The sequence below is a fragment of the Sorex araneus genome, chromosome 4 (assembly GCF_027595985.1).
Source record: "Sorex araneus isolate mSorAra2 chromosome 4, mSorAra2.pri, whole genome shotgun sequence".
NCBI lineage: Eukaryota > Metazoa > Chordata > Mammalia > Eulipotyphla > Soricidae > Sorex > Sorex araneus.
The window spans coordinates 14,003,917-14,029,060 of NC_073305.1; the positions used below are offsets into that span (position 1 = coordinate 14,003,917).

At 44.7% G+C, this 25,144-nt stretch overlaps 1 protein-coding gene across 1 annotated transcript in view; it reads right to left on the bottom strand.

Moving 5' to 3' along the window:
- Nucleotides 1-535: 535 nt before the first annotated feature.
- NEK11 (NIMA related kinase 11) overlaps nt 536-25,144 on the bottom strand; it is a 223,321-nt gene continuing 198,712 nt past the window's right edge. The window contains exon 17 of the mRNA XM_055136136.1: nt 536-2,398. Coding sequence (XP_054992111.1) covers nt 2,179-2,398 — 220 coding nt within the window. The 3' untranslated portion in view covers nt 536-2,178. The remainder of the gene's footprint in view (nt 2,399-25,144) is intronic.

A 25,144-nucleotide genomic window follows, 5' to 3' on the forward strand; every position in this document is an offset into this window, starting at 1 on the left:
TAACAGGAATTCGGAGGTATGGTACAGAAGCTCTTCTGAGGGGTGAGAGCTTCTGCCCTGTCAATATGACAGAGGTAACTCATGGCCACTCCCAAAACCAGTTGGTCACATGACCAGGCTTTCTCTTCTGCCATGGCAACAGGCACAGGTCCTGAAACTTGACACATTCTAGCTGAGATTTCTAAGAAAAACCTCAGACTCCAGCTGCAGGAGTCAAAGAGCAGTTGAGACCTTTTTTTGCCATGTCCCAGACACTTCCCATGGTGGGGAGGGATCTCTGAGACAACACCCCTTCCTAGCCCGGAACATTTCCGCAGCATGCAGGAAGGAGCAGGGAATGGGCACCACTACCTTGGGTGAGCCTTGGTGCTGCCCCCACACCCTTTCACAACAATGCAGACCAAGGCTTCTTTAACATTTTCTGCTCGTGATCCTGGGTAAGACTAAAATAGATAGACACATCAAATATTTGCCCACAGGAAACCATACATTTATTTTAAGAGAAAAAAATTTTGCAAACCCTTTCCACATTCAGTTCATGACCCTAAATATTTTGTAACCCAGTCTCAGCAGCTAGGATGGAGAGAGAACACAGAACAGTGAGGTCCACCAGTCCATGAGCACTGCAGAAGCTGTGGGGTCACGGGTGGGGGAAGGGTTTAGTTCCCAGAAGACAAATGAGACCTCAAGCACAGTTGCCGTCTTCCCTTGTCCTCATAAGCTGACTCTGTCACGACCCCTCAAGTCACTTGCTTGACATCCTCTGCTGATCATCCTCTTTCGAGAGAATTCACGATGAGGGATCCAAGTCTCTGGGTCCTTCTTCCCAGGCCTCATGGATGAATGAAAGATGCAATCACAAGGACACCAAAGTATTGAGTAACAAGGATCTTCGCAATGGATGGAGTGGTCCTTGGCTTACCTGGGCATCACTTTAGACTTTGCAAATTCCCACCTTGCAATTCACCTAGATCTGATAAATTGAGGATGGGCGGCAATATGCTCTTGCCTTTAACATCACTCAGATCAATGCCAATGCTCACATTTGAGAAACTCTGGTCTAAATGACAATGTATGGTGTTGAGGGATGGCCCCACCAGTGATAATCACTGGGCTGCCAAACTCTCTTGATTGCCTCAGTCCTTAGCAAGAGGCAGCACTGGGAGCAATAGGGCATCTGTGAGTTAGATTCATGTGACTCATTTTGTAACAAATGTCTTGGGCTAGTTCATGGGGAGCCTCTCGCCCTTATCATTAGTGAAAAGAGCCAATCAAGTGCGATTCCTAAATGATAAAGCACAGTACCAGATAAGCGGCAGCTAAACCATGTTATATGCTCTAATCATGACATGTATGTCTTATGCTCATTGATATACTGCTGGGTAAGGAAAAGATGAAGTAGGTGATTTCTTTTGTAACCATGGGGGGAAAAATACATTCATCAAGAATTAGATTCCTGGGGCTGGAGCGATAGCACAGCGGGTAGGGCGTTTGCTGACCCGGGTTGGATTCCCAGCATCCCATATGGTCCCCTGAGCACCGCCAGGAGTAATTCCTGAGTGCATGAGCCAGGAGTAACCCCTGTGCATTGTCAGGTGTGACCCAAAAAACAAACAAACAACAAAAAAAAAATCACATTCCTCAATACTTCACGGATGGACTTGGGCACTGAGCGAGAGAAGAACAGCCCTTTTCTGGATGTTTGAATCCTGTTCTCATACATAAGGGATTTCTCCCTGGCTGGAATTACCTCACACGGGAACGGCTGGCTCTGAGGGCAGCATCTCAGCGTGTTAGAGCCCAATGTTGAAGGGCCACTCTATAACACGCAGGCCAGTGAGCCTGTGCTGGGTCTGTCCAACCAGAAACTGCAAAGGGCAGATGACCTCCTCTTCCAGGCCACCAACAGGTGGACTGAAGCTGCTGGGAGCTTTGAGGCTTTGAGAGCACGGGGCAGGACAGCCCAGCTCCATCCACGGCTCAGAGCCAACAACGCTGACTGGTTAAGGAATCCGAGCACAGCAGATGTATTCCCGGCTCTCCAAAGGAGTCAAGGAAGTGAAGGGCAAGACAGCAGTTCCAGCTGGGCAACGACTTCCTGGAAGAGCACCCAGCCAGTGGGTTCTACGGATGTGCGAGGAAAGTGCTCGCTGGAACATGCTTCTTCTGGACAGTTTCTTAGGGCTGCTTCTGGTGTCTGGGCCCTTCTCCCATTGGGATCAGCCCCTGCTCCTCAAAGTAGAGGAGCTGGTCCACTTCGAAACAGTCGCTGGCACGGGGCACCACTTTTTCCAGAGACTCCCGGATCTCTGCCTCGCTGGCCTTCTGCTGCCTGGCCTTCTTGAGGTAACTGTAGACCTCCTCAAACACTTGCGTGCCCAGCTTCTGCATGGCGGATCTGCCACACAAATGAGAGAGAGAGAGAGAGAGAGAGAGAGAGAGAGGAGTTAGAGTTATCTGGTAGACCATACACAAGAAAGCTATTGTTCAGTCAGTAAGACACTAGTGACATTGCATCTCTGGGGCCTAGGAAACAAATGGAAAAAACAAGATGGAATGTCTTCACCTTGAACATTCAGCACTACACCAAATGCTTCTCTTTTTTGTTGTTGTTCTTTTGGGGGAGTGGTGCGGTTGGTGGCACCTAGGAGTGATCAGGAGCTCTGTGATCAGGGGGGTGATCCCTGGTGGTACTTCTCTAGTCCCCAAATCATTCTTTTAAATTTTTAAAAAATTAATTCCCATTGTTAAGTGAAATTGTCGTTTTCTAACATGCTACCATTATCAGGCATACATCATGACAAATCATCACTTTGACAGGTCACCACTAAAAGTCCAATTCAATCTATCCCCGTACAGTGGACCCTTTTACCTGATATACCCATGCCCCTTCCTTTTTTTCTTTTCTTTTGTTTTTGGTTCATACCCACGTGTGCTCATGGCTTATTCCTGGCTCTGAACTCGGATGACTCCTGATGGGCTCAGGGGGACAATATGCGGTGCTGGGGATCAACCCAGGTCGGGTTCATGCAAGTGTCCTTCCCCCCTGTACCATTCTCTGGCTCTCCTTCCCCGTCCTCTGCCTTTTTGACTGGCCATACCAGCATGCTCAATATTTCTGTGACACATTTTCATTTCTACACGAATGAACTTATGTTGTTCATTCCACTCCATGGTCCCTCCCAGCACTACCTGACACTACTCTGTCACTAGTTTGCTTTCACAGTTTGTTTATTTTGTTTTATTTGTTCATTCATGGGTAGTGGTTTCTTCATATACCATACTGTAGGATAACATTGGGTTTGTCCTTTCAGCCTTGCCACAGGGAACTTAGTTTACCTTAGAGCAATGGTCTTTCTGTATGGATACAGGAAGACAGTTAATATTATGCTTTGTAACTTGGGAGATGATTGACTCCAATAATATTTACTCCTGGGCATCTGCTTTCTCGACTCAGTTGCCCTTAGTTCCTAGCACCCCAAAGCAGGGTCCCAATGAGGGACGGAATGGACCCAGGGCAAGTGGTGAGCTACCTGGCATCGAAATGGGCCAGGCCAAAGTGCCACAATACTCAACTATAAGTTGAGAGCATGGTCATAAACAAATGCTGTCATGATCCAAAAGTAACGAAGAGACTAGGACCCTGATGGGGTTAGGAAGACTAACCTGGCCTGAGGACTGTGGTCTGGGAATATATAGTTAATGTCCTCAGGAAGAACCAAACTTTAAGTCTCTTATATCTCTTACTGTGCTCATACAGAATGACATTGCTAGAAATATTAGAAGTAAATTTACTATAACTATTTAAGTGGATTACTAGCTGAGGAAGGAAGAAAGTGACACACCCTTGTTTGGATCCCACCTTTGAGCGGATTTCCTAGTAATCTGGAGTAATCTCCTTAGATGAGATTTTGTTAATCTCCTGAAGAAATGGTCTTACCCTTCTTTGTTGATTTGTTAATGTTCAAACCACCTTTGTGTCACCACCCTATGTAATTTGCTATATAAACTAAGATTGTAAGGGGGGGAAGACACAGAAAGGCAGAGGCAAGACAGAAGGGCAGAGGTAAGACAGAAGCAAGGAGAAGAGACAGAAGCGGAGAGAGAAGATACAGAAGCAAGGGAGAAGACATAGAAGCAGAGACAGAGAGAGGTTGGAAGACAGCAGAGGAGAGACTACAGAGACAGAGATAGAGATACAGACAGAAGAGAGCACAGTGGCACACAAAGAAGTAGAACACAAGGAGGAGCCATCCCAATCCAGTCCATACATGGTGGCTCGAGAGCACTGAATGCAAGCAGAGAGAGAGAGAGAAAGAGAGAGAGAGAGAAAGAGAGAGAGAGAGAAAGAGAGAGAGCGCCGCCCCCAGAACCCAAGAACAACAACAGTACATACCACACACATCATCACCCCCTCCTGCCCGTGTGTGTCTTTGTATTTTTTACACCGTACATGAGTGAAATGAAATGATGTTTGTTATCTCCCTCTGATTTATTCATTCAGCATGATATTCTCTAGATCATTCCATGGTATTGCACATGGCAGGATTCCATTTTTTTTATTGGGGTGAGGGAGGAGGGTATTCGGACCACACCCAACAGTGCTCAGGGGACCATATGTGATGCCAAAAATAGAATTCTGATCAGCTGTGTGTAAAGCAAGTGCTTCACCCACTGTCTCTTCAGCCCAAGGATTCCATCTATATTATAGTGGCGTCAACAAATACTTCTCAGACCTGTGTTCTGAGGCAGGTACCCAGCTCGAAACGAGGGGACAGCTGGCATCATGCAACTTAGGCCAAATTCTGCCTCGTTGCGGGTATACCTGTGAGGAAGCAGTTGGATGGAAAGAAAAAACACAGGACAGTGTCAGGCAGTGCTGGGAGGAACCAGGGAGTGGAAAGAGCAACATAAGAAGCTCATTTGGGTAGGAATTAAGATGTTGTGGAAATACTGCCCATGCTGGTAGGGCCACAGTGGGAGGGGGAAACAGCCTTGGAGTGAGCTAACAGCGAGGGGTCAACAAGGGCACAGGAGGAAGGGATAATAACTGCACTTGCATGCTTGTAAATTCCTGCTCGTCAGATGAAGATACAAAGGCTGAAGGTGTTGACCACAGGCCAACTCTTTGACTATGTCTAGATCCCCTTTATCTTCTTCCGCGCCCTCTGTGTGGCCATGCCTCTATTTCCCTCTATTTCTAGGAAGGAACGCACACACTAAAGACCCAGGGGCAAAGCACGGCATGTTTGGTTCAACCAGTAGCGCACTGACCTTTCTTCCTGAAAGGTCTGTGGGGACTATTTCAAATATTCTAACAATGAAGGCATGTTCAGGCTGCGTCCACTCTTCATTCTTCCCTGTCCTCTGCCTCTCTGTCCTCCTATCACTGTGCCCAGGCTGCTTCTCCTCTTCAATGTGCCACCCAAGGGCATTTTGTAAAACCTGTCCTCATGTTCATGTGGTCTTTGCTTGTGCAGGAAGGGCAGGGTGGGGATAGAGGCCACACTTGGTAGTTCTTCAGGTGGGTGTGATACTTGGGGGGCCATGCAGAGCTGAGGGTGAAACTTGGGTCTCCTCCATGCAAAGTCTGTGCTCGGCTCTTTGAGCCTGTTCCCTGTCCCTCATGGGGTCATTTTAAGGGCCCTATAAGGTTCCTGCCACTCTGCCACACATTCCCGGATAGTTGCATTGTCACCACAGTTTAAGAACTTCGCCTTGTGGTCAAGGGGACTGTTAACTGACATCAGAGTTTCTAGGAGTGGGGCTAAGGCATGGTGGCTCACTCTGGAAACACTCGTTAGTTGCTCCTGATTCTTACATTTCCCCGGTTGCGACGAATTGAGAGAAAATATTCTTTGTAAAAATGGGATTATTGGTTGCAAATGCTCTTATTTTAATTTTTTAATTAAACCTTGAAGATAAGCTTCCCTAGTCTTTATTTCAATGGATTAGGTTAAAAAATATATTTAGCAGGTTTGGGGGGGTGGGTGTTTGTTTTGGGGACACACCTGGCTGTGCTCAGGACTCACTTCTAGTTTTGTGCTTACAGATCACCCCTGGCAGGGCTCAAGGGTATGTAGTACTGGGGATCAAACCCAGGTGGATGTATGCAAAGCAAGAGCCCTGGCTGCTGTACTATCTCTCTGATGCCATCAATTTGGCTTTGGAATTTTTAAAAATATTACTGCTGGTAATATTTTATTAGTCATAGAAACTATGGCTACAAATATCGCTGCTAGTCAGTGATGATGCTAATGCTGATGGTAGCACGGGAGGCATGAACCAGAGCCCTATTTGTGTTGCAGCTCTTATCCTGCCTCACCATCCCACCCTGTACTCTCAAGAACACAAGGACCAGGTCGGTGTTATGGCTGGGAGAACAAGCAATTGATCCAGCTCAGAAGCTAATCATTACAATGCAGGGTCAGAGTGATAGTACAGTGAGTAGGGCGTTTACCTTGCATGCAGCCATACCAGATTCAATCCCTGGCAACCTATAGGGTCCCAGAGCCCACCAGGTGCCACCCCTGAGCACAGAGCCAGGAGTAGACCCTGAACACCATCGTATGTGGCCACAAAACAAAACAAAACAAAAATGTCAATGATTATGATGCAGGAGATAAAATGTTGGAGGCATGGTGTGGCCAAAGCAGGCAAAGACAACTTGGCAGAACACAAGTGCTTCCAGGGAACTGAGATTATGTGCAAGAATGGGTCTCACTGTCAGGATGATCTTGTGTGATCTCCCCCAACGTCCATGTACTCTCTGAGTCTCTTTTGAAAATTGACACTAAAAAAAAAGTTTTAAAAGAAAGAAAAGTAAAGTAAAAAATACTGGCTAACACATGAATCATGAATTGTTTTTACATGTTTTTCTGTTTTCTGATCCCACATCTAGTCTCTTCCCCTTGGCATGTGACCACCTTTGTCCTTACTCAATAAATGTTCATCTGGCCAAAAAACATTTCCAAATGTGGCTCATTTTCAAAAGAGCACAGTTCTCCAGACATCCGATTTGCTAAAATTAATGTGTGCTGTGTCTGATTGAGCCATGGCAATACATTATTTTATTTTAAAGTACTTTGTAAGTTTGAAAAATGCTTTTACTCTCATTATCTCAAGTGATCCTTGTGAATGAGGCCATCCTTGGAGCATTCATCTCCATTTTATAGACAAGGATAAGTAGGCTGACTCAGTCAAGCACAAGACAGCACATAGTTGATGAGGCTTGAACTCAAATTCAGGGGGAACTTCCTGGAACTTTCAGGGTGGGACTTCCTGGAACTTCTGAGCCAGGAGAGATAGCTTGCTCTCAGGGTCCACATCGCCCAGCTAAACATGGGTCTCCTCTTTCTGCCAAGGGCTTACATCAAGTCAGCTTCCAGGCTGCCTCCCAGCCCTCATCCCCTCAGGCACTGCCAGCTTTCTTTGGCTGACATTTACCAAAGCTGGCCAGTCCTATTCACAGCAACTAGCCAGCCCTCTTCCTTCCATAGCCCACATGCCCCATACCCATACATTTCTATACACGATTCATGGGGCCTCTGATTCTGGATGGCTTTATAACCAATAATGACGCCCTCTTTAATTGTTCTCTAATCACCCTGCTCAGTTGCCCTTTCCCTAAATCACCAACCTCATCCACATCACTAACACCATCACCTCTGGTACTGATTTCCCATCTACTCAATAACCTCTTACTGTTCCCACCATACTCCAGCTCTTCTGCTATTTCATGCTCACCTTCAACCCTCGGGCTCTTAGCACCAATGAGGACAACCACCCTTCTGTACCTTCCAGTCTTCACTGCCTGCTTACCCGCAGTTACATTTCATGGTACATTACGATAAACCATGACCTTGCAGGTCATGTAATGCAGTAATGCAGCCACAGGAATATTGTTCAGTGTAAGTTGTGTCAAAATCCGCTGGCAAAGATCTGGTGACTCTACTCTGATAGCCACTCAAACAATAGAACATGCCTACAGGAAACCCCCCAATTTTACCCAGAGGTCTTATTTATAAAATTGATCATCACAGATCAAATGGCCCTGAGCACTGCCCAGGGCTGCTGCTCCCATGCTTCCCTGGTATACTTGTTTTCCACTGCTCAAAATAACGTATATTTTTTTATTTTAAAATGACTTTGTTCTTTCTGAACAGATGGCTCTACCTAGTATTGCGTGAGAAAATAGAAACACATCTGTAACAGGGTCCTCATCTTCCCAGTGTGAAAATGACCCATCTACCTGCTTCAGTGAGCATCACACCTCACTCTGATGTGCCCCCCTTTGCTCTTTCTGGTTTTTTTGCCTTTATTTTTATTTTTTATTTATTTATTTTTAAATTTATTCTTTTATTGAATCACCATGTGGAAATTTACAAAGCTTTCAGGTTTAAGTCCCAGTTATACAATGCTCGAACACCCATCCCTTCACCAGTGCACATATTCCACCACCAAGAACCACAGTATACCTCCCCCCACCCCTCACCTCCCCAGCCCCCCCACTCTGCCTGTGTAACTGATAGTGTGGCCGCTTGACCTCATATCTCTTCATTCTCAGCAATGGAAAACAAATGATCAAATACTTCCTTTTCAACAGGTCCGACTTTAGGGGGGAGAAACTCTTTTGCTCTTTCTGTCCTAACATCATACCACATCACACCATCTGCTTCCCCTTAGCCTCAATGGCCAACTCTCCTCATTTTACCCACTATAGTTAAGGGTGGAGTGATACCACAGCAGGTAGGGTGTTTGCCTTGCATGCAACCAACACGGGTTCGATTCCTCCATTCCTCTTGAGAGCCTGGCAAGCTACCGAGAGTATCCCGCCCGCATGGCAGAGCCTGGCAAGCTCCTCGTGGCATATTCAATATGCCAAAAACAGTAACAACAAGTCTCATAATGGAGACGTTACTGGTGCCCTCTCGAACAAATCAATGAACAACGGGATGACAGTGCTACAGTGCTACAGAAACCGGTAGTCCAGGACTCACTCCCATGTCCCTATGATTTTCTCTAGCTTTATTTTCTGCCTACGTGGTCCCACCTAGCCCCATGGGTCAACAGACTGAGGAGTAACTTCCAGTAACCCCTTCAGCTCAACTCTAGGCAAGTGAATACCTAACCCCCTTGGTAACTCCCACGAGGAGTTTAAAGAGCACCTCTCTCAGCTATAATAGGAGGCCAGAAAAGGAAGTCCCCCTTACCTACTCTCTCCTTTTCAGTGTGTGCTGATTCCAAAATCTTTCCTGGTATAAACTGTGCCAGTCTCTGCCTTATTCTGCAAGCCCAATTATGGGTCTTGATCACCTCAATTCTCTCTCATGATGATTCTGGCAGCCAGTCTTGCTGGGTTCCTCAAACTGTCCTGAGATGAAAACCAACATTTGCATCTTTCCATTTCCAATCTCTCCTGAATTCAATCATGGATCTAGGGAACTAAATGAAGGATCTAGCATCTATAATGAATAGGGAACCCCAAATAGCCCTCTCTTCCTGTGGTTTCCTAAGGGGATTTGATTGTACCCACATGGGCCTGGGCTAAACTCCGGGAGTTTAAAAATTTAAAAATCTTTCATTATTGGGTCTGACACTATGGCAAGGCTCACTGGCTGTCTCTAAAAGCCCTCAAGTTCTGTTCTTAGCACAGGCAAACTGGTGACAAGTGCCAAGGTGTTGAATTATAATTCTAGGCATTTTAAGAAGTAACACTGGTTTTTCCTTGCTCCCCATGCAGGGATCTTAGGTTTATTAAGCTACACTCATCATAGTGCTCTTGAGGTATACCTAATTTCCATCAGCTACTCCTAATCCTCTGTGACTATCTTTAACCTCTCCTTTGTGCTCTTCTTCCCCTATCTGTTAATCACAAATATTTCCAAATCAGACCCTGTAATCTCTAAGTCTTCTTAGGGCTCTGTATTTTGTATATGTAAGTGAAATATTGCTTTTATTTTTTTTATGTCCTTTGCATAGTTTGTTTTAGATCCATGTCCTTTTTGAATAGACACAGGAAGACAGTGAATGCTATGCTTTTGTAACTTGGGAGTTAATTGACTATGAATAATATTTACTCCTGGGCATCCATTTTATTTACTTGACTTAAGCTTCAATTGCCCTTAGTTTCTAACACCCCAAAGTGGGGGGATCCCAGCAAAGGACTTGGACAGACCCAGGGAAAGCCATAAGCCACCTGGCATCAAAAAGGGACAGGCTAAGAGCCATAAGAAGAATAATAAGTTAAGAACACAGTCATGCCATAACCCAAGAAGAAGTAATTGAATAAGGACTCTGCTGGAGGTAGGAAAGACTAATCAGACCTGAGCACTGTAGTCTGGGATATATAGCGAGATGTGCCCAGGAAGAGCCTCCCCTTTAAGTTTAATATAACTCTTACTGTGTTCACACGAAATGACTAGAAATATTATGAAGAAGTAAATTTAATATGATTGTTTAAATGGATTACTAGCAAAGAAAAGGAGAAATCATTACACCCTTAGATGGAATCCCACCCTTCATCAGATATCCTAGTCATCTAGAGTGCTTAGATGAGATTTTGTCCTAGAGTAAATCCCCTAGAAGAACTTCCCCTGAAGGAAGGGCTTTACATTTGTTCATTGTTATGATAATGTTCAACCACACCTATGAGTAATTGCTACCACTAACCCTTCCTGTAACATCTCCATCTCCATTGGTTACCAGTGCCCGCTTGAACAAATCAATGAGCAACAGGATGACAGTGACAGTGATAACGCTTCATGTGTTCTAATTAGCACATGTGTGACAGTAGAGAGGAGCCCTGAGCCTAGAACAGCCCCAGGCTGGCAACAGGTACTTAGGAAACACTTGCAGAATGAATGAATGACCCATGCAACCATGAGAAGAACAAAACACTGAAAGTTTACAGTTGGTACAAACCAGGTAAGGCTGATGGGGGAGCCACAGTGCAGCCACTTCGGGCCATAGTAGTGGGAGGGAAGCCAGGAAGAACCAGCAGAGGGAATGACCAGCACGCTATTTTGGCAGGTGAGTGGGAGTGTGAAGAAAGTGGACAGCACACGAGGATAATGTCAGTATATCTTAGAAATTAACTGAGTCAAATCACTCATAGATGCTGGTGGGCATTACCTACCAGTTGTCCTCTGAAGCCATGATGTCCAGCAGGAAGTTCTCTTTCCCTCTGTGCCAGGGTCAATTCTGAGCCTCTTCTATCAGCCCATTTGAGCCACCGACTATGCCAGGGATTGATGTGCCAACTCCCATTGTTCAAGACATATGAGAGGATTCCCATCACCCGCCCACTGCCAACCACATTATTTTTACCTGGTGGAGCTATGATTTGAACTCTAGTAGTTTCACCCCAGCACTCACTCCTTAGAGGATCCTTTTTATTATCATGATACGGACATGAAGTTCAAGTCTTTGCTCTACCTTTCCAGGACTGTGTGATTTGGACCAGTTACTTAACCTCTCTGAGCACTGGATTTTTCATATTTAAAGGTTTTTCATATTTAACACACACACACACAGACACACACCCCTTAGCAGTCTGTCACCAATAAGCACTTGAGAATCGTTGTTTTACTTTCATGCATATTACTCGTTACTCTTTCTTTCTCAAAGGTAAACTTCATGGTAATCCTATTTTAGTCTGTAACTGGAAGCTTCCAGTAATTTTGTAATTTGGCAGTTGGATAAGTCACTATTCTGTTTCTTTAATTTCTGGCCTCTGGAGAAAAAAAAAGAAAGCTGCAACCAGCAGACTGATCGCATAGTGTGTTATTTATCTTTTAAGTAAATAGCCATAAAACCCTAGTTTTAGTAGAAAGCATCAAGAGAACACCTAGATTATTCTTCAGGCATACTTTAAGGGAACCTCGGAATAATTACAGAAGTTCTGGCCTCTTATCTCCAGGCCAGATATTTCTAGTGGCTTGGGGGTGGTGTAGGGGGGCGGGTAGAGGCAGAGGCAGACAGGTAGAGTGCTGAGTGAGGCTGTAGCCCACCGGGCCCTTCGGTTAAAAGTGCTGCCCTCTGCTCTCCGTGCCTTGGGAGCGGGCAGCTCGGGAGTGTGATTGTAAGCTGGGTAACCTGTGGCAGCTGACCGTGTCTCCAAAGGTTTTTTCATTTGTAATCTAGGGCCCACCCACCATTCCCAGGTTCTCAATCACAGAAAACAGTGAGGAAGAAACTCAATTAAAAATGGGGGGGAGGGGCGGAGGGATGGCACAGCGGGCAGGGCATTTGCCTTGCACGCGGCCGACCCAGGTTCGATCCCCAGCATCCTATATGGTACTCCAAGCACCGCCAGGAGTAATTCCTGAGTGCAAAGCTAGGAGTAACCCCTGAACATCGCTGGGTGTGACCCAAAAAGCAAAAACAAACAAACAAACAAAAAACACCCAGTTGACTGTAAGTTTACACTAAAAGGCTGACTAAACAACCCAAAATAGAAAGGAAATTTCAGGGGGTGGGTAGCTACTTAATGAGACAAATAGGTTGTAAGAAAATTAAAAAAGTATGATTGGTACAAAGAATGCCACGGGGTAAAGAAACCAATGCAATTCACAAGAAGGAAATTAGAATTCTGAACCAGTATGCCTTGAAAAATGTTGGATCAAAGTACCTAAAGCATGGCAGAAAGAAAACTGTTAGCAATATCCTGACAATGCAGGATTTCAATGCACTTTATTCTGTTATTGAAGGGTCAGACTTGAAAGATTGATAATGATATTAATAAATGGTCTGAGTACACTCCATTGGCTTGCTTTAAGAGATATAAACAGACATTAATGGAATGCACTCCCTCGTGGTTAGAGAACTCATATTCTTCCCAGATTGTCAGCTCATGGTTACAAACCCCAATCTTCTGTGGGACAAGTCAAATCTCGCACATTTCAAAGAACTGTCCTTACACAAAATCTAGTTACCTAATCATAACATAATTGCTGGAAATCTGTAACAAAATCATGCCATATCGCTGCACTTAGAAATTTACTTAATCTGAATAAATTGCAAGTCATGAAGGAAGCAGGCCAGCCATAAACAAACTCATTTGAAGACCCAAAGCAAAGTAAGAGGTGATATTGGGAGCAAATTTATTCCAACACTCACGAAACACGTGGTGATATTTCTGCAATGGTGCATTCAAGTATTTTAGGAGTCAGGAAAGAGAAAATTCTATTTCAGAAGTCTTTCCTGCTGTTATCCAGGATTGGAGATGGGAAGGAAAACTTCCTATGCTATTTAAATTTAAGAAAAGTTTTGATTATTTAGAGGTAGGGAAGAGGGAGAAAGATAGAGAGAGAAAGAGAGAGGGAGAGAGAGCACGTGAAAGAGAGCGCACACAAGAGAAAGTGAGAGAGATACAGAGAGAGAGAGAGAGAGAGAGAGAGAGAGAGAGAGAGAGGCATTGAGGGAAAGATGGTGCTACCCTTTCAGTGCTTATCTCAGAACAGGAACCTGCAGTCTTAAACGACAAGAACTTTTCCTTTTCTTCTTTTTCAATTATTTTCTCCTATTAAATTCATGACCTCAAAGGGACCAACTAGGTCATGGCCTAAGGGAGAACCAATGGGTTGGAGTAAAGATCTTAACTCAGACATACCCTATGAGCAGGAACTGCTTTTGCAAAGACTGAAAATGAGAGTTTGGTGAGATGGCTTAGCTGGCTGAGGTCAAGTTTTGCATGTGGGAGGCCCAGATTCCATCCCTGACACCACATGGTCCCTGGAGTACCATCCAGCACAGAGCTGGCAGTAGCCCCTACCCACCACTGGGTGACACATTACAAGACTGAATTTGCAAAGAACAACAAGTGGAACAACACACCCTTTTATTGTCACTTGCCTTGGGCCTTCAGTCTTCTTTGTAGGGTAAACTGTTCATAGATCAATCTAACATCCAGTCACAATGGCATATCACTTGTGTATGTTTTCAAAATCTTGTCTCCAAATGGCACAAATGGTAAGTGAACAACAAGAGTAATTACATATCTAAATATTGGCACAATAACAAAATGTGGTAGGGCATTTGCCTTGCACGCGGCTGACCCAGGTTCAATTGCTTCGCCCCTCTCGGAGAGCCTGGCAAGCTACTGAGAGTATCTTGCCCGCATGGCAGAGCCTGGAAAGCTACCCGTGGTGTATTCAATATGCCAAAAACAGTAACAAATAAGTCTCACAATGGAGACATTACTGGTGCCCACTTGAGCAAATCTATGAGCAATGGGATGGCACTGACAGTGACAGTGACAGTATCGGCAATTCAGGAGACCAGGAGCTGACCGGTGTCAGTTCTCTTGGTCCTATGTACACTGCAAGCATTTTGTTCTGTTTGCTGGCTATGGTATCATTGTAGAGCTGGTGGCGAAAAAAGATTTCATTTATTCTTAAAAATGGGAAGGGGGGATGGAGAGATAGTACAAGGGTTAAGGCATTTTCCTAAGTCTCCCAATCCCCACACAACTGAATTAGAAACTTTAAAAATGGAAGCAACATCTCACTGTAACATCATAGAACTTTCAGACGTACACCACGGGAAAGCAACTTCTGTGTGTAGCCCTTTAAGTCCAACCCTGGAAGTCTAATACCAACAAGATGTAGCTTAGCCTTCGATACTAAAGCATGAGCTGTGCTGTGCTGAGCCTGTTTCTAATCTCTGCCAACAATTGTGAGGCCTCTTCTGGACCCTCCCAACTGGATCACACATGGGTGTTAGAAAATCTGGTGGGGAGTCTAATGCCAGGAGCGCTCCTGTCTCAAACTCCTGGCTCAAGGAAACAAGCGCAGCAAATAAAGTGGAAGTGCCCTGGGATTCACAAGGGATCCCTGTGGTTCAACATCTCCAAGCAGGTGAAAAGTGCTCTCGCTGTAGACATGAGCATACAACCCCTTAGAAACACATGAAGTTGAGGCTGGAGTGATAGCACAATGGGTAGGGTGTTTGCCTTGTAAGCTGTCCAACCAGGGTTCGATTCCCAGCATCCCATATGGTCCCCTGAGCACCTCGAGGAGTTGCAGAGCCAGGAGTAACCCTTGAGCATCGCTGGGTGTAACCCAACAAGCAAAAAAAAAAAAAGTGAAGTTCTTTTGTGATATTGCACCTTACCTAAGAGGCAACGGAACTTAGGATTTCTAATTATTATTTTTTAAATATCTTTGCTCAAAATTTCTATTATGTATGCCCTGTAAATCCACAACTCACTGGCTTTCCCTGGTGCCCCTCATTACTATTCGTTCTCCTCATTGACTTTTCTTGGTGCCCCCTCATTATAATTCCTTCTCCTCATTGGCCTTCCCCAGTGCCACTCATTACTATTCCTCCTTCTGCTGCTTCTGAAATGCTCCCACCCCCTCCCACTGCTGCTCAGGAAGCTGCTGCCTGTGGTCTCCCACACGTCATCTTGTATTCCTTCTGTTTTAAACTACACAACGAAAACCCCCATGGGAAACAGTGCTTTTATAGACACAGCTCCCACACTGTCATTATCTTCAGATTGATTTACTGTCACTTGTAACCAATTGTTCATAATAGCTCCAAGACAGACATTTTGTACAAAGAAAATACAATCCAGAGAGACATGACTTATTTGAAAATCAGAGATAAGGATATCGGGTTTATTTATTTATTTATTTATTTATATATTTATTTAGCCCTGTAAGGGGAGTCCATCAACCTTGGGCTCTAGCAAATGCACCCTGGCCTGGGTCCATCCAGTGTGACGAGCAGATGTATGAAATAATTAGAAAATACATCAATTTCCTAGCTTTAACTCTGTTCTGGAAACCCCACTAACCAGTGCATCATGAAACACAGATCCCAGGATGAAGTTCCCCTGTAGGTTAAATTCCAATGGTGCTTCCTATGATCAATTGAAGGCCCAATTTTTAGTTTTTGAAAGTCCGTTTCACCCTGGCCTGGCTGAAATGGAATCAAATATCAAAAGATAAACCAAATTTCCTTACAAAAACACAATAAGAAGAAACTGGACTGGCAAAGGAAGAGGGGGTAAATAAGAAAAAAAGAGATTAGAGCAGAAAAATGCTTAGAAGAATTTTTTGGAATTGGGGCTGGAGTGACAGTACAGTGGGATAGGCATTTGCCTTGCTGCAACCAACATAGGTTCGATCCCCGGCACCCCATATGGTCCCCCAAGCACCACCACGAGGAATTCCTGAATGCAAAGTCAAGAGTAACCCTTGACCATCACCAGGTATGCCTCCCGCAAATATACAAAAAACAAAATGAAAAGCCCCAGAGAATTAGTTACAGCAATTTCTCAGAAGTATTAACGTGATTGGAAAATCATGCTGGTGGGTTTTGGGGAGGAAAGTAAATTTGAAGAGTGGTCTTTGATTCAGTGAAATTCCCTAAGTCTGAACTCCTTCACTAAGCATTAGCTGAGCTCCCAGAGGTCCTGTGCTTCAGACATCTGTCCTTGCCGGCTCAGCTGGAAGGGTCCACCTTTGAGACCTCAACAAGCAACTCCTCATAATTCTCCATCCACGTCCAGCTCATGACCCCAACTGTCCCTGATGTACTTACAGCTGTGTTCCATCTCACTCACTGTTGCATCATGAACAAAGCTTTTCTTGCCTTTTTAAGTCTGTCCAGTAAAATTTTTCTTGATGGATTCACCTTTTCCTTTCTTTTTTTTTTTTTGGTTTGTTTGTTTCTCGGTCACACCTGGTTGTGCACTGGGATTTCTCCTGGCTCTGTACTCAGGAATCACTCCTGGTAGGGACCCAGGGGACCATAAGGGTTGCTGGGGATTGAACCCAGGTCAGCTGCATGCAAGGCAAATGCCCTGCCCGCTGTACCATTGATCTGGCTCCTGGACTCACATTGCAATGCCATACGGTCACTGCATTTCTCTCTGAAAAACCACTATTAATTCTACTGGCCTGATTTTGGGTCACTTGATACATCGAGTACGCACTCAACACTGGCACCCACAACCAGCAGTGCCGCTACCCCCTGTCAGAGTGTCCTAGATGGGATCAGATTCTATACTCACCCACACAGAGAATGAAACCAATGGCCTAGAGACCCTCAAATACCAGTGGACCAGCTGGACCTCAAACCAGTGCCAGAGAGTTTTGACTCCCAAGGCCTAGTTACATGGGATTTATATCACTTCATATCCAAATTAAAATTTCTCCATTGATGAAAGATGATTTTCTTACCTGTTCTCTCAAACACTGCCTTTATAAAACTTCTCGTCTGATGACTACAGATGGGTTTATCCCTGCACAACTTACAAGGCAGGAGTGCGCCATGCATGCCAGAGAAAGAGGGCAGGAGGGAGAGGGGGAGCTGAGAGGGAGACAGAGAGACCAGGAAGGCCAGTGTGGTGCTGGTTGTTTTCCTGAGGAAAAAGCTGAGACTAGGATCAATAGTTCATTCCCTGGTGAGCCGCATTCAAGGGCTGACAAAGATCTGCACAATAGTCATTGAAGCTGAGACCTGCTCAGGAAGGTGGGGACAAATCAAGACTGAGCTGTGTCTGAATTATTATTTTTTCCTTGAGGTTCATATGCAGCAGTGCTCAGGGCTTCCATCTGGCTCTTTGCTCAGAGATCCAACTAGGTGCCAGGGATCGAACTAGGGTCACCAAGTGCAAAGCAAGCACCTTAAGCCCCTTTACTATCTCTCTGGCCCCGAGCAGTGCTTTTGTGTCTACCACAGGGCTAGGGTAGGAGGAGCCCATCTAAAGCCTTGGCCTCTGTAGATAGTAGATATTTTCTACTCACCTGAAAATATCTGTAAAAGACCCCGATTCTGCAGAGCTTCCCTAGGTTTGCGGGTGAGGTGAGGACTGCAAAATCAGACACTGGCATCTCCAGCAGGATGGTGTGGGGCGGCGGGGTGGAGGGAAAGGGAACTGGATCAGATCTACCCTCCAAAGGACTCTAAGCCTTAGTGGCTAAGCCCATCTGACCGATAGCAAGGTACCAATGAGAAGAGAGCAATACCATGCATGGAGGCTGGAGTCCCTTGGCTCCAGTGTCCTGGAGGTGACATGCAGGATCAAACTTGATTTAGGAACTGAGGCCATGGAAGGGATGTTCTACCAAACCTCAGCACTCTCAGCAAGATGCTGACCACAGGCTTTTAGCTTCCACCCCAGCTACTAAAGCAGAGCCTGAGTCCAACAAGGTCCCAAGACTGCTTGCTGGAACTGGGGATGACACTTCCAGCCGTAGGAGTCTGAAAAGCCACTCCAAGCTCCAAATTAGCCTTGGACAGGTAGTTCTGATGCTTTTATGCGTACAGGTCAACTGTTCAAGCTGATACATCTGTTCCCATCCAGCACCCTCTGCTGCATTGCTGAGTTTACTTGTTTTCCCACAGGAGTTAAGCTATGATAAGAGACTGTCAGATCTCGGAGGTAAGACACTTACTTTGCATGAGGCTATGTCAGTCATGACCCTGGTTCAAATGCCTGGCAATAAATATCAAAGGTCAGGCCAGAGAAAAATGGCAGGGGTTACAGCTGATGTGCATGCAAACTCCATTTGATCCCTGGCACCACATATAGCCCCCTAAGTGCCACCAGGAGTGATTCTGAGCACAGAAGTAAACACGGAGCAATCCCAGATGTGGCCTAAAATACAATAAACAAATAAAATAAATATTACAGGTCCGAGCCGGACACATAATGCGATTCAGAGAGGATCGCTGGACTAGAGCTGTTACTGACGGGATTCCACGGGAGGTCAAAAGACCACGTGGCCGCCCACCAATGAGATGATCAGACCAGACTTCTTCGTCAAAACCCTGAATGAATGATTTGAGGCTCTTCCTGTTCCTGGAGTAAGAAATATCATTGGGCTACACTCACATGCGACAGGGACAAATGGGGATGTTACTGGCGCCCGCTCAAGCAAATCGAAGATCAACGGGATGACAAGTGATACAAGTGAAATATTACAGGTAATATTCTCCAAACGAATCATTATAATAAAATGTCATATTCTATTAACTAGTTAGTAAAATACATTTACCTTAGGGGAAAAAACCTAAAATTGGAACTTTTCAAAAAAAGAAAGCAAGTTAAAGTAAAAATTTATGTCAGCTTTATACGTTGGAAAAATCTGAAAACAAACTAGAAAAGCAGGAGTTGGATGTTGCATTATTAGAACATACTGGAGCTTGGCCTTTGCAGACAGGCCCAATGCTAAAGAGTTTGCAGTAGCTGTCTGCGCCTTCCGTGGTCACTGCTTCCCTCTGCACGGGGACCCAAAGTGCCTCTGCCACTTCTTGGGGCCCAGAGGAAGGTCCTTCCAGGAGGCATCACATTCCCACAAAGCCAGGGCCAAACACAGTGTCTACCCAGGAACAGGGCTACCTTTGTATTTAATTCTTTCTTGACCTTGGTTTCTTTGCCACTCATCCTTGTAAACCAAGCAAGTACAATGGTTAGTTTCAGACTTCTTTAGTTGCAATGCGTAGGAACATTTTCTCCTGATCCAAGGCAGATAGGATTTGTGTGGGAACCCTGAGATTTCCCCTCAGCTTAAGGACAAAGGGATAGGAAGATCCCCCATAACATTCAGGCAGGCACATGCCACTCACTGCACCTGCACACACACACACACACTACATCCTATCAAGAGCTCATGCTTGCAGCTTTAAGAAATTAATGTATTACAAGCAATATAAAATAAATTAGAGGGCCTGCTATGGGAGTAGTCTTTTTTTTTTAATGAATCACCATGATATGGGGGCAGTCTTAAGGGCTGGTTGTGAAAATTGGAAACCAGGTGGAGGTGTAGTGGTGGTGGGATTGGTGGTGGAATATTGAATGCCTGTAGCAAATCATCGTGAGGAACTCTGTAAACCAGTGTTCATATAAAGTGTCACTGTCACTGTCATCCTGTTACTCAATCGATTTGCTCGATCAGGCACCAGTAACGTCTCCATTGTGAGACTTGTTGTTACTGTTTTTGGCATATCGAATACACCACGGGTAGCTTGTCAGGCTCTGCAGTGCGGGCTAGATACTCTTGGTAGCTTGCCGGGCTCTCCAAGAGGGGCAGAGGAATTGAACCCAGGTCAGCTGCATGCAAGGCAAATGCCCTACTGCTGTGCTATCGCTCCAGCCAATATAAAGCGTAGGGGGGAAAAGTTATATATGTTGGCCTTACCTATTGCATGTAAACTCCAAAATATATTATTAACACGGAATTGCTTTGAAAGTTTCACTGATGACAGGTGAGATTACCATTACGAGATCCAAGTATAAAATGAAATTTAATATACTTTAGATTCCATAGTTGAAAACTTGTATATGTAAATGAGAATAGGCAATTTACTATATCGTATTAAGTGGTTTTAAATGTTCTTATTATTTAGGTCAAAATCATATAGTAATCACTAACTGACTCTTACTGATTTATTTTTCTGATCATTGCCAGTTCTTAAAATTTTGTTGCAATAAGCAATATAAAGTAAATATAAAGTAAATATAATATATTTATAATATAAATTTATATATAATATTTCTATATTTATATATAATATAAATTATATTTATAATATAAAGTAAATCTGTTAAGTGCCTAAGGGGGGAGGTAGGGATTGGGAGGGAAACTGGGGACACTGGTGGAGGGAAGGTCACACTGGTGGCGTTGGAGCACTAAACACTTGAAACAACTGTATAATGAACAACTTTGCAAATCACAGTGTTTAACAAAATTAATTTAAAAGTAAGAAATTACTTTAAGATGTGTTATTTTCAAATGATAATCAAAAGGAGGTTGTGGAGCCACATATCTGAATTTTGTCACTTGGGGCTATTGAATGTACTCCTTTTTGTGGGGTGGGGGGACATCTCACCTAAACATGCTCAGGGGTACTCATCCAAGAATTCTTCCTGGTAGTGCTCAGGTGACTATACGGGATGCCGGGGATTGAACCAGGGTTAGTCATGGGAAAAGCAAGTGCCCTACTTGCTGCACTATCTTTCTGGCCCCAGAGCGTACACCTTGTGTCAAAGAGCTAGGAAGGGTGTTTAGGTTTAACATAACTGGTACAGGAGGCCGGAGATAGGGCACAGTGGTGATGAGGGGATAAGGCATTTGCTGTGCGTGTGACCAGTGATGTGGTTTGATCGCCAGCACCACCAGGAGTGGTCTCTGAGCACAGAGCCAGGAGTAAGCCCTGCTGGGCGAGGCCCAACCCCACTCTCCAGCCCTAAATAAAAAAGGTGAAAAGAAACCAGCTTCCTCTTACGCCCGTGGAGATGTACAGGCTTAGCTTAATAAGTGACAGATACAGAGTAAGGCTACATGAGAAGCTTTCTAATATGCTTGTATTCACTTTAAATTTTGCTCTAATTAGAAATCATTAAAAAATACGATGATTAGCAATTAGGTTGTTTTTGTGCTTGATTCATGCTTTCATTTGCATGAAAAAGTTCTATTCGAGGAGAAAATCAGAGAGGCATAATGTGTCTTTCCATTTTTAAAGAATTAGGCTGTTAGGAGCGGATGTTTATAATAACCACAAAACAGCTGTCTACTTGACGTACAGAAAACAAACAGCTTTTTTGAGTGTTTACATGGACACATACAGGCAGCCAAGTCCATCTTTCTGTCCCTGGAATGACTATTTAAGGGACATGCGAATCTGTAGGCTGTGGAGAGGTGTGTCCTGTGACAAGTCAATACAACACAACGTGTGTGTTGAGGGGAGTGGGGCTCACCTGCCTGATAGTAAGCTACATTCTCAAATTCTGCCTTTTGCATGGATCTGGGGTGCTGGGTCCAGATCTGAGCTTTGCACAGGGCTCCAGGGAAGGCTTCCCCTCATGGGGTGCTGGAAGGAGCCTGGAAAGCCAAGGAGGCCGGGGACACGCCCTGGGGGTCCTGGTCGGTTGGCGGTCTCTCCAACACACTCAGCGCCAGACTCAGTGACCACCCCAGAGACTCTGGCCTGAAATAAGCAGCAGCCCCTCTCGGCCTCAAAGCTTTCTGGTCCCGACCTCCTTCTCCTTTTATTCTTCTGCCCTCGGCGGCAACTGCTTCCCAGGGCTCCTATTCCATGACATCCCAGTCTTGTCTCGCGCGGAGCTTTAGTTCCTAGTTAATAACTCTCTGTTGTATGATCGCCATTAAAAGAACCAGAGAGATGAAAGATTCTGCCCATAGATAAGCAGAGCAAGGCCGGGCAAGGTTCCTCTGCAGAACAGACCGTTTTCCAACTAAACAGGGTTTTCTTATAGGAGCTCTTGTGCCTTTTGACACTGAATCGGCTCTGAGCTCCTCTAGGTCCGCTCTGGGTGGTCTGGCTACCTTCTGTGCTTTTCTGTACCTACCTGGTAATTTGAACAGATTCTTGCATTTTCCTAAGATAAATTAAGCCAACATGTTCTTTGAAATAAATAAGTTCAAAATTCTTCCTGACTTGACTGCCTTCTACTGAAACAGTAAATCCCAAAGACAAGCCCATGGTTTGTTGCTTCTGCTAAGTTGTCAGCTTCTCCATGCGCCTTACTGACTTGCTGTATAAACGGTATTCAGAACTCTGCACCTCAATGGTAATCTTTTCAGTTTTGGGTGAGAGTGTTCCCACTGAACTGGTCAACACTAACTGCACTAGGAAGTTCGTGAGGCTTCCCACTCTTGTATAAAAGCATCCAGTTCCCCTCAGAGTAGCGGACGGCTTCTTTGTGACCAAGGAGCTGGCACATGAAATACAGCAAGAAAAGTCTCCTCCACAAATGCTGGGATCTCATGCCACACACTCAAGTTAACTGTCTCATACTGTACACTAAAGTAAATGAAAGACTTCCAGATTCAACAAGAATCCAAAAAAAAAACAAACCCAAAACCCACATATATACATATATATGTACACACACACACATATACATTGAGGAAAATGGAGACAGAACCCTCCAGAATATGGAACTCAGGGGCTGGAGCAATATCACAGCGGGTAGGGCGTTTGCCTTGCATGTGGCCGATCCAGGTTCTATTCCCAGCATCCCATATGGTCCCCTGAGAACCGCCAGGGGTGATTCCTGAGTGCAGAGCCAGGAGTAACCTCTGTGCATTGCCGGATGTGACCCAAAAAGCAAAAAAAAGAAAAAAGAATATGGAACTCAGAGGGCTCATCAATGGTTTCATTCCATTGGCAATGACAACAAAAACAAAGCAAATGGTTATAGATCTGCAATGCTTTATCTTATAGTGATTCAATTAAAACAAAAAAATTTTTTTAAAAGCAAATGGGACTACATCACATAAAAGATCTGCTTGGCAAAAGAAATTCGGGCTGGAATGTTTGCATACATGAGAGAAAGAGCTAATATCCAAAGCACATAAAGCAGACACAAAACTCAACAACAACAAAACCAATAACCTCATCAAAATATGGGGAGAGGGAGCATTCAACAGCCTGCACAGCATCATGCCCAAGTTTTACTGTGCTACTGTGACATGCACCCCACCCATGACTGTCCATCTGTGAGAAAGACTCACTGCAGTGTCAGGAAACACAAAGAGGATGTGAAAGGCTATTATCAGAAATGGATGGAGGGGCAGGACCAGAGCCTGACTGAGAACTGCTGCATTTCAACAAGGCCAGATTCCTCTGACTCCATTCTCTACTCCTCCTCCTGCAGGGGTGATGGTCCCATCTCCACCCAGTCTCCCGGGGTCCTCCTTGCCCTGGGATGATGTCAGTGGGGGGCGCTCCCATGATGACAATTATGATGGGCCCTCCTCCTTCTGGGATGATGCTAGTGGGACCTGTTCCATGAGGCTGTCAGTGGGAGGCCATATGCTAGTGAGGCCTGGGCCTCCAGTGATGAGATCCCTGCCAGTCCCATGATGGTGCCTATTCAGCCTGGAATGACTCAACTAGACAGAGAAGGAGAGAGGGAGCTGATATCTCTCTTTATTAACTTCCTCTTACTTGTTCTTCATCACCAGGAGATCTTGGTGTTGTGACTCTGGGCGTTCTCCAGCAGTTTTAGAGAGAGATTTGGCCCCCTTCCATCAGAGAGAGGAAAGTTTTGGAGGGGGAAATAGTAAATGGTACCAAAAAAAGCAATTTTCATTTGTATTGCAAAATGTGGAAATAACGTTGTCAACTTTAGTTTATATATATAGAAAGAGAGAGAGAAAGAGAGAGAGGGAGAGAGGAGACAGAGAGGAGATGAATAAGCACTTCCTGCAAGAGGCATAAAGAGGCATATGGATGACCACCAGGCATATGGAAAACTGTTCATTGTCTCTTATTATCTGGGAAAAGCAAGCTGAAGAAATAATGAGATCTCGGGGCCGGAGCGATAGCACAGCGGGTAGGGCGTTTGCCTTGCACGCGGCCGACCCGGGTTCGATCCCCGGCATCCCATATGGTCCCCCAAGCATCGCCAGGAGTAATTCCTGAGTGCAAAGCCAGGAGTAACCCCTGAGCATCGCTGGGTGTGACCCAAAAAGCAAAAAAAAAAAAAATGAGATCTCAACCCATCCCAGTGAGACTAGTATATATCAGGAAGACTGGAAATAAAAAGTTTGCAGGGATGTGGTGAAAAAGAAACCCTCTTTCCATTGTTATCTGGTTCTGCCTTTGTGAAAAAATAGTATGGCAATTTATCAAAACATATTTTTTAACTTTTTTACTTTCAATTTTTACTTTTTACACCTAGGAGTAAAGAGAAGTCCCAGGTTACCTGGGACTTAACCTGGTTATTATATCTCCTGGCACTTACTTCCAAAACCTAAAAGCATCAATTTAAAAAAGAAACATGCACAGCTACGCACACACATTTATTGACTGCTGAATGTTCACTGCAATAGCCAAAGTATGGGAACAACCACAGATGAAAGTCCAACAACAGATGAATGGATGATAAAGAAGCTATGCTTCACATAATGGAATACTATGCAGCTGCAAAAAAGGACAGAATTACTATTTTCTGCAACTTGGAAGTGGGGGGTATTGTGTTAAGCTAAATAGGCCAGTGGTAGATGACAAATACTCAGTGATATCATTCATCTCTGGTATACAGACAGAAAAACAAGGGAATAGACAGTATTGAGTGATGACAAACTCTTAGCCCTTGACTAAAAATCTGAGGTTTCCAAGAGATGATGGGAAGGATAGTGGGGAGTAGGAGGAGAAA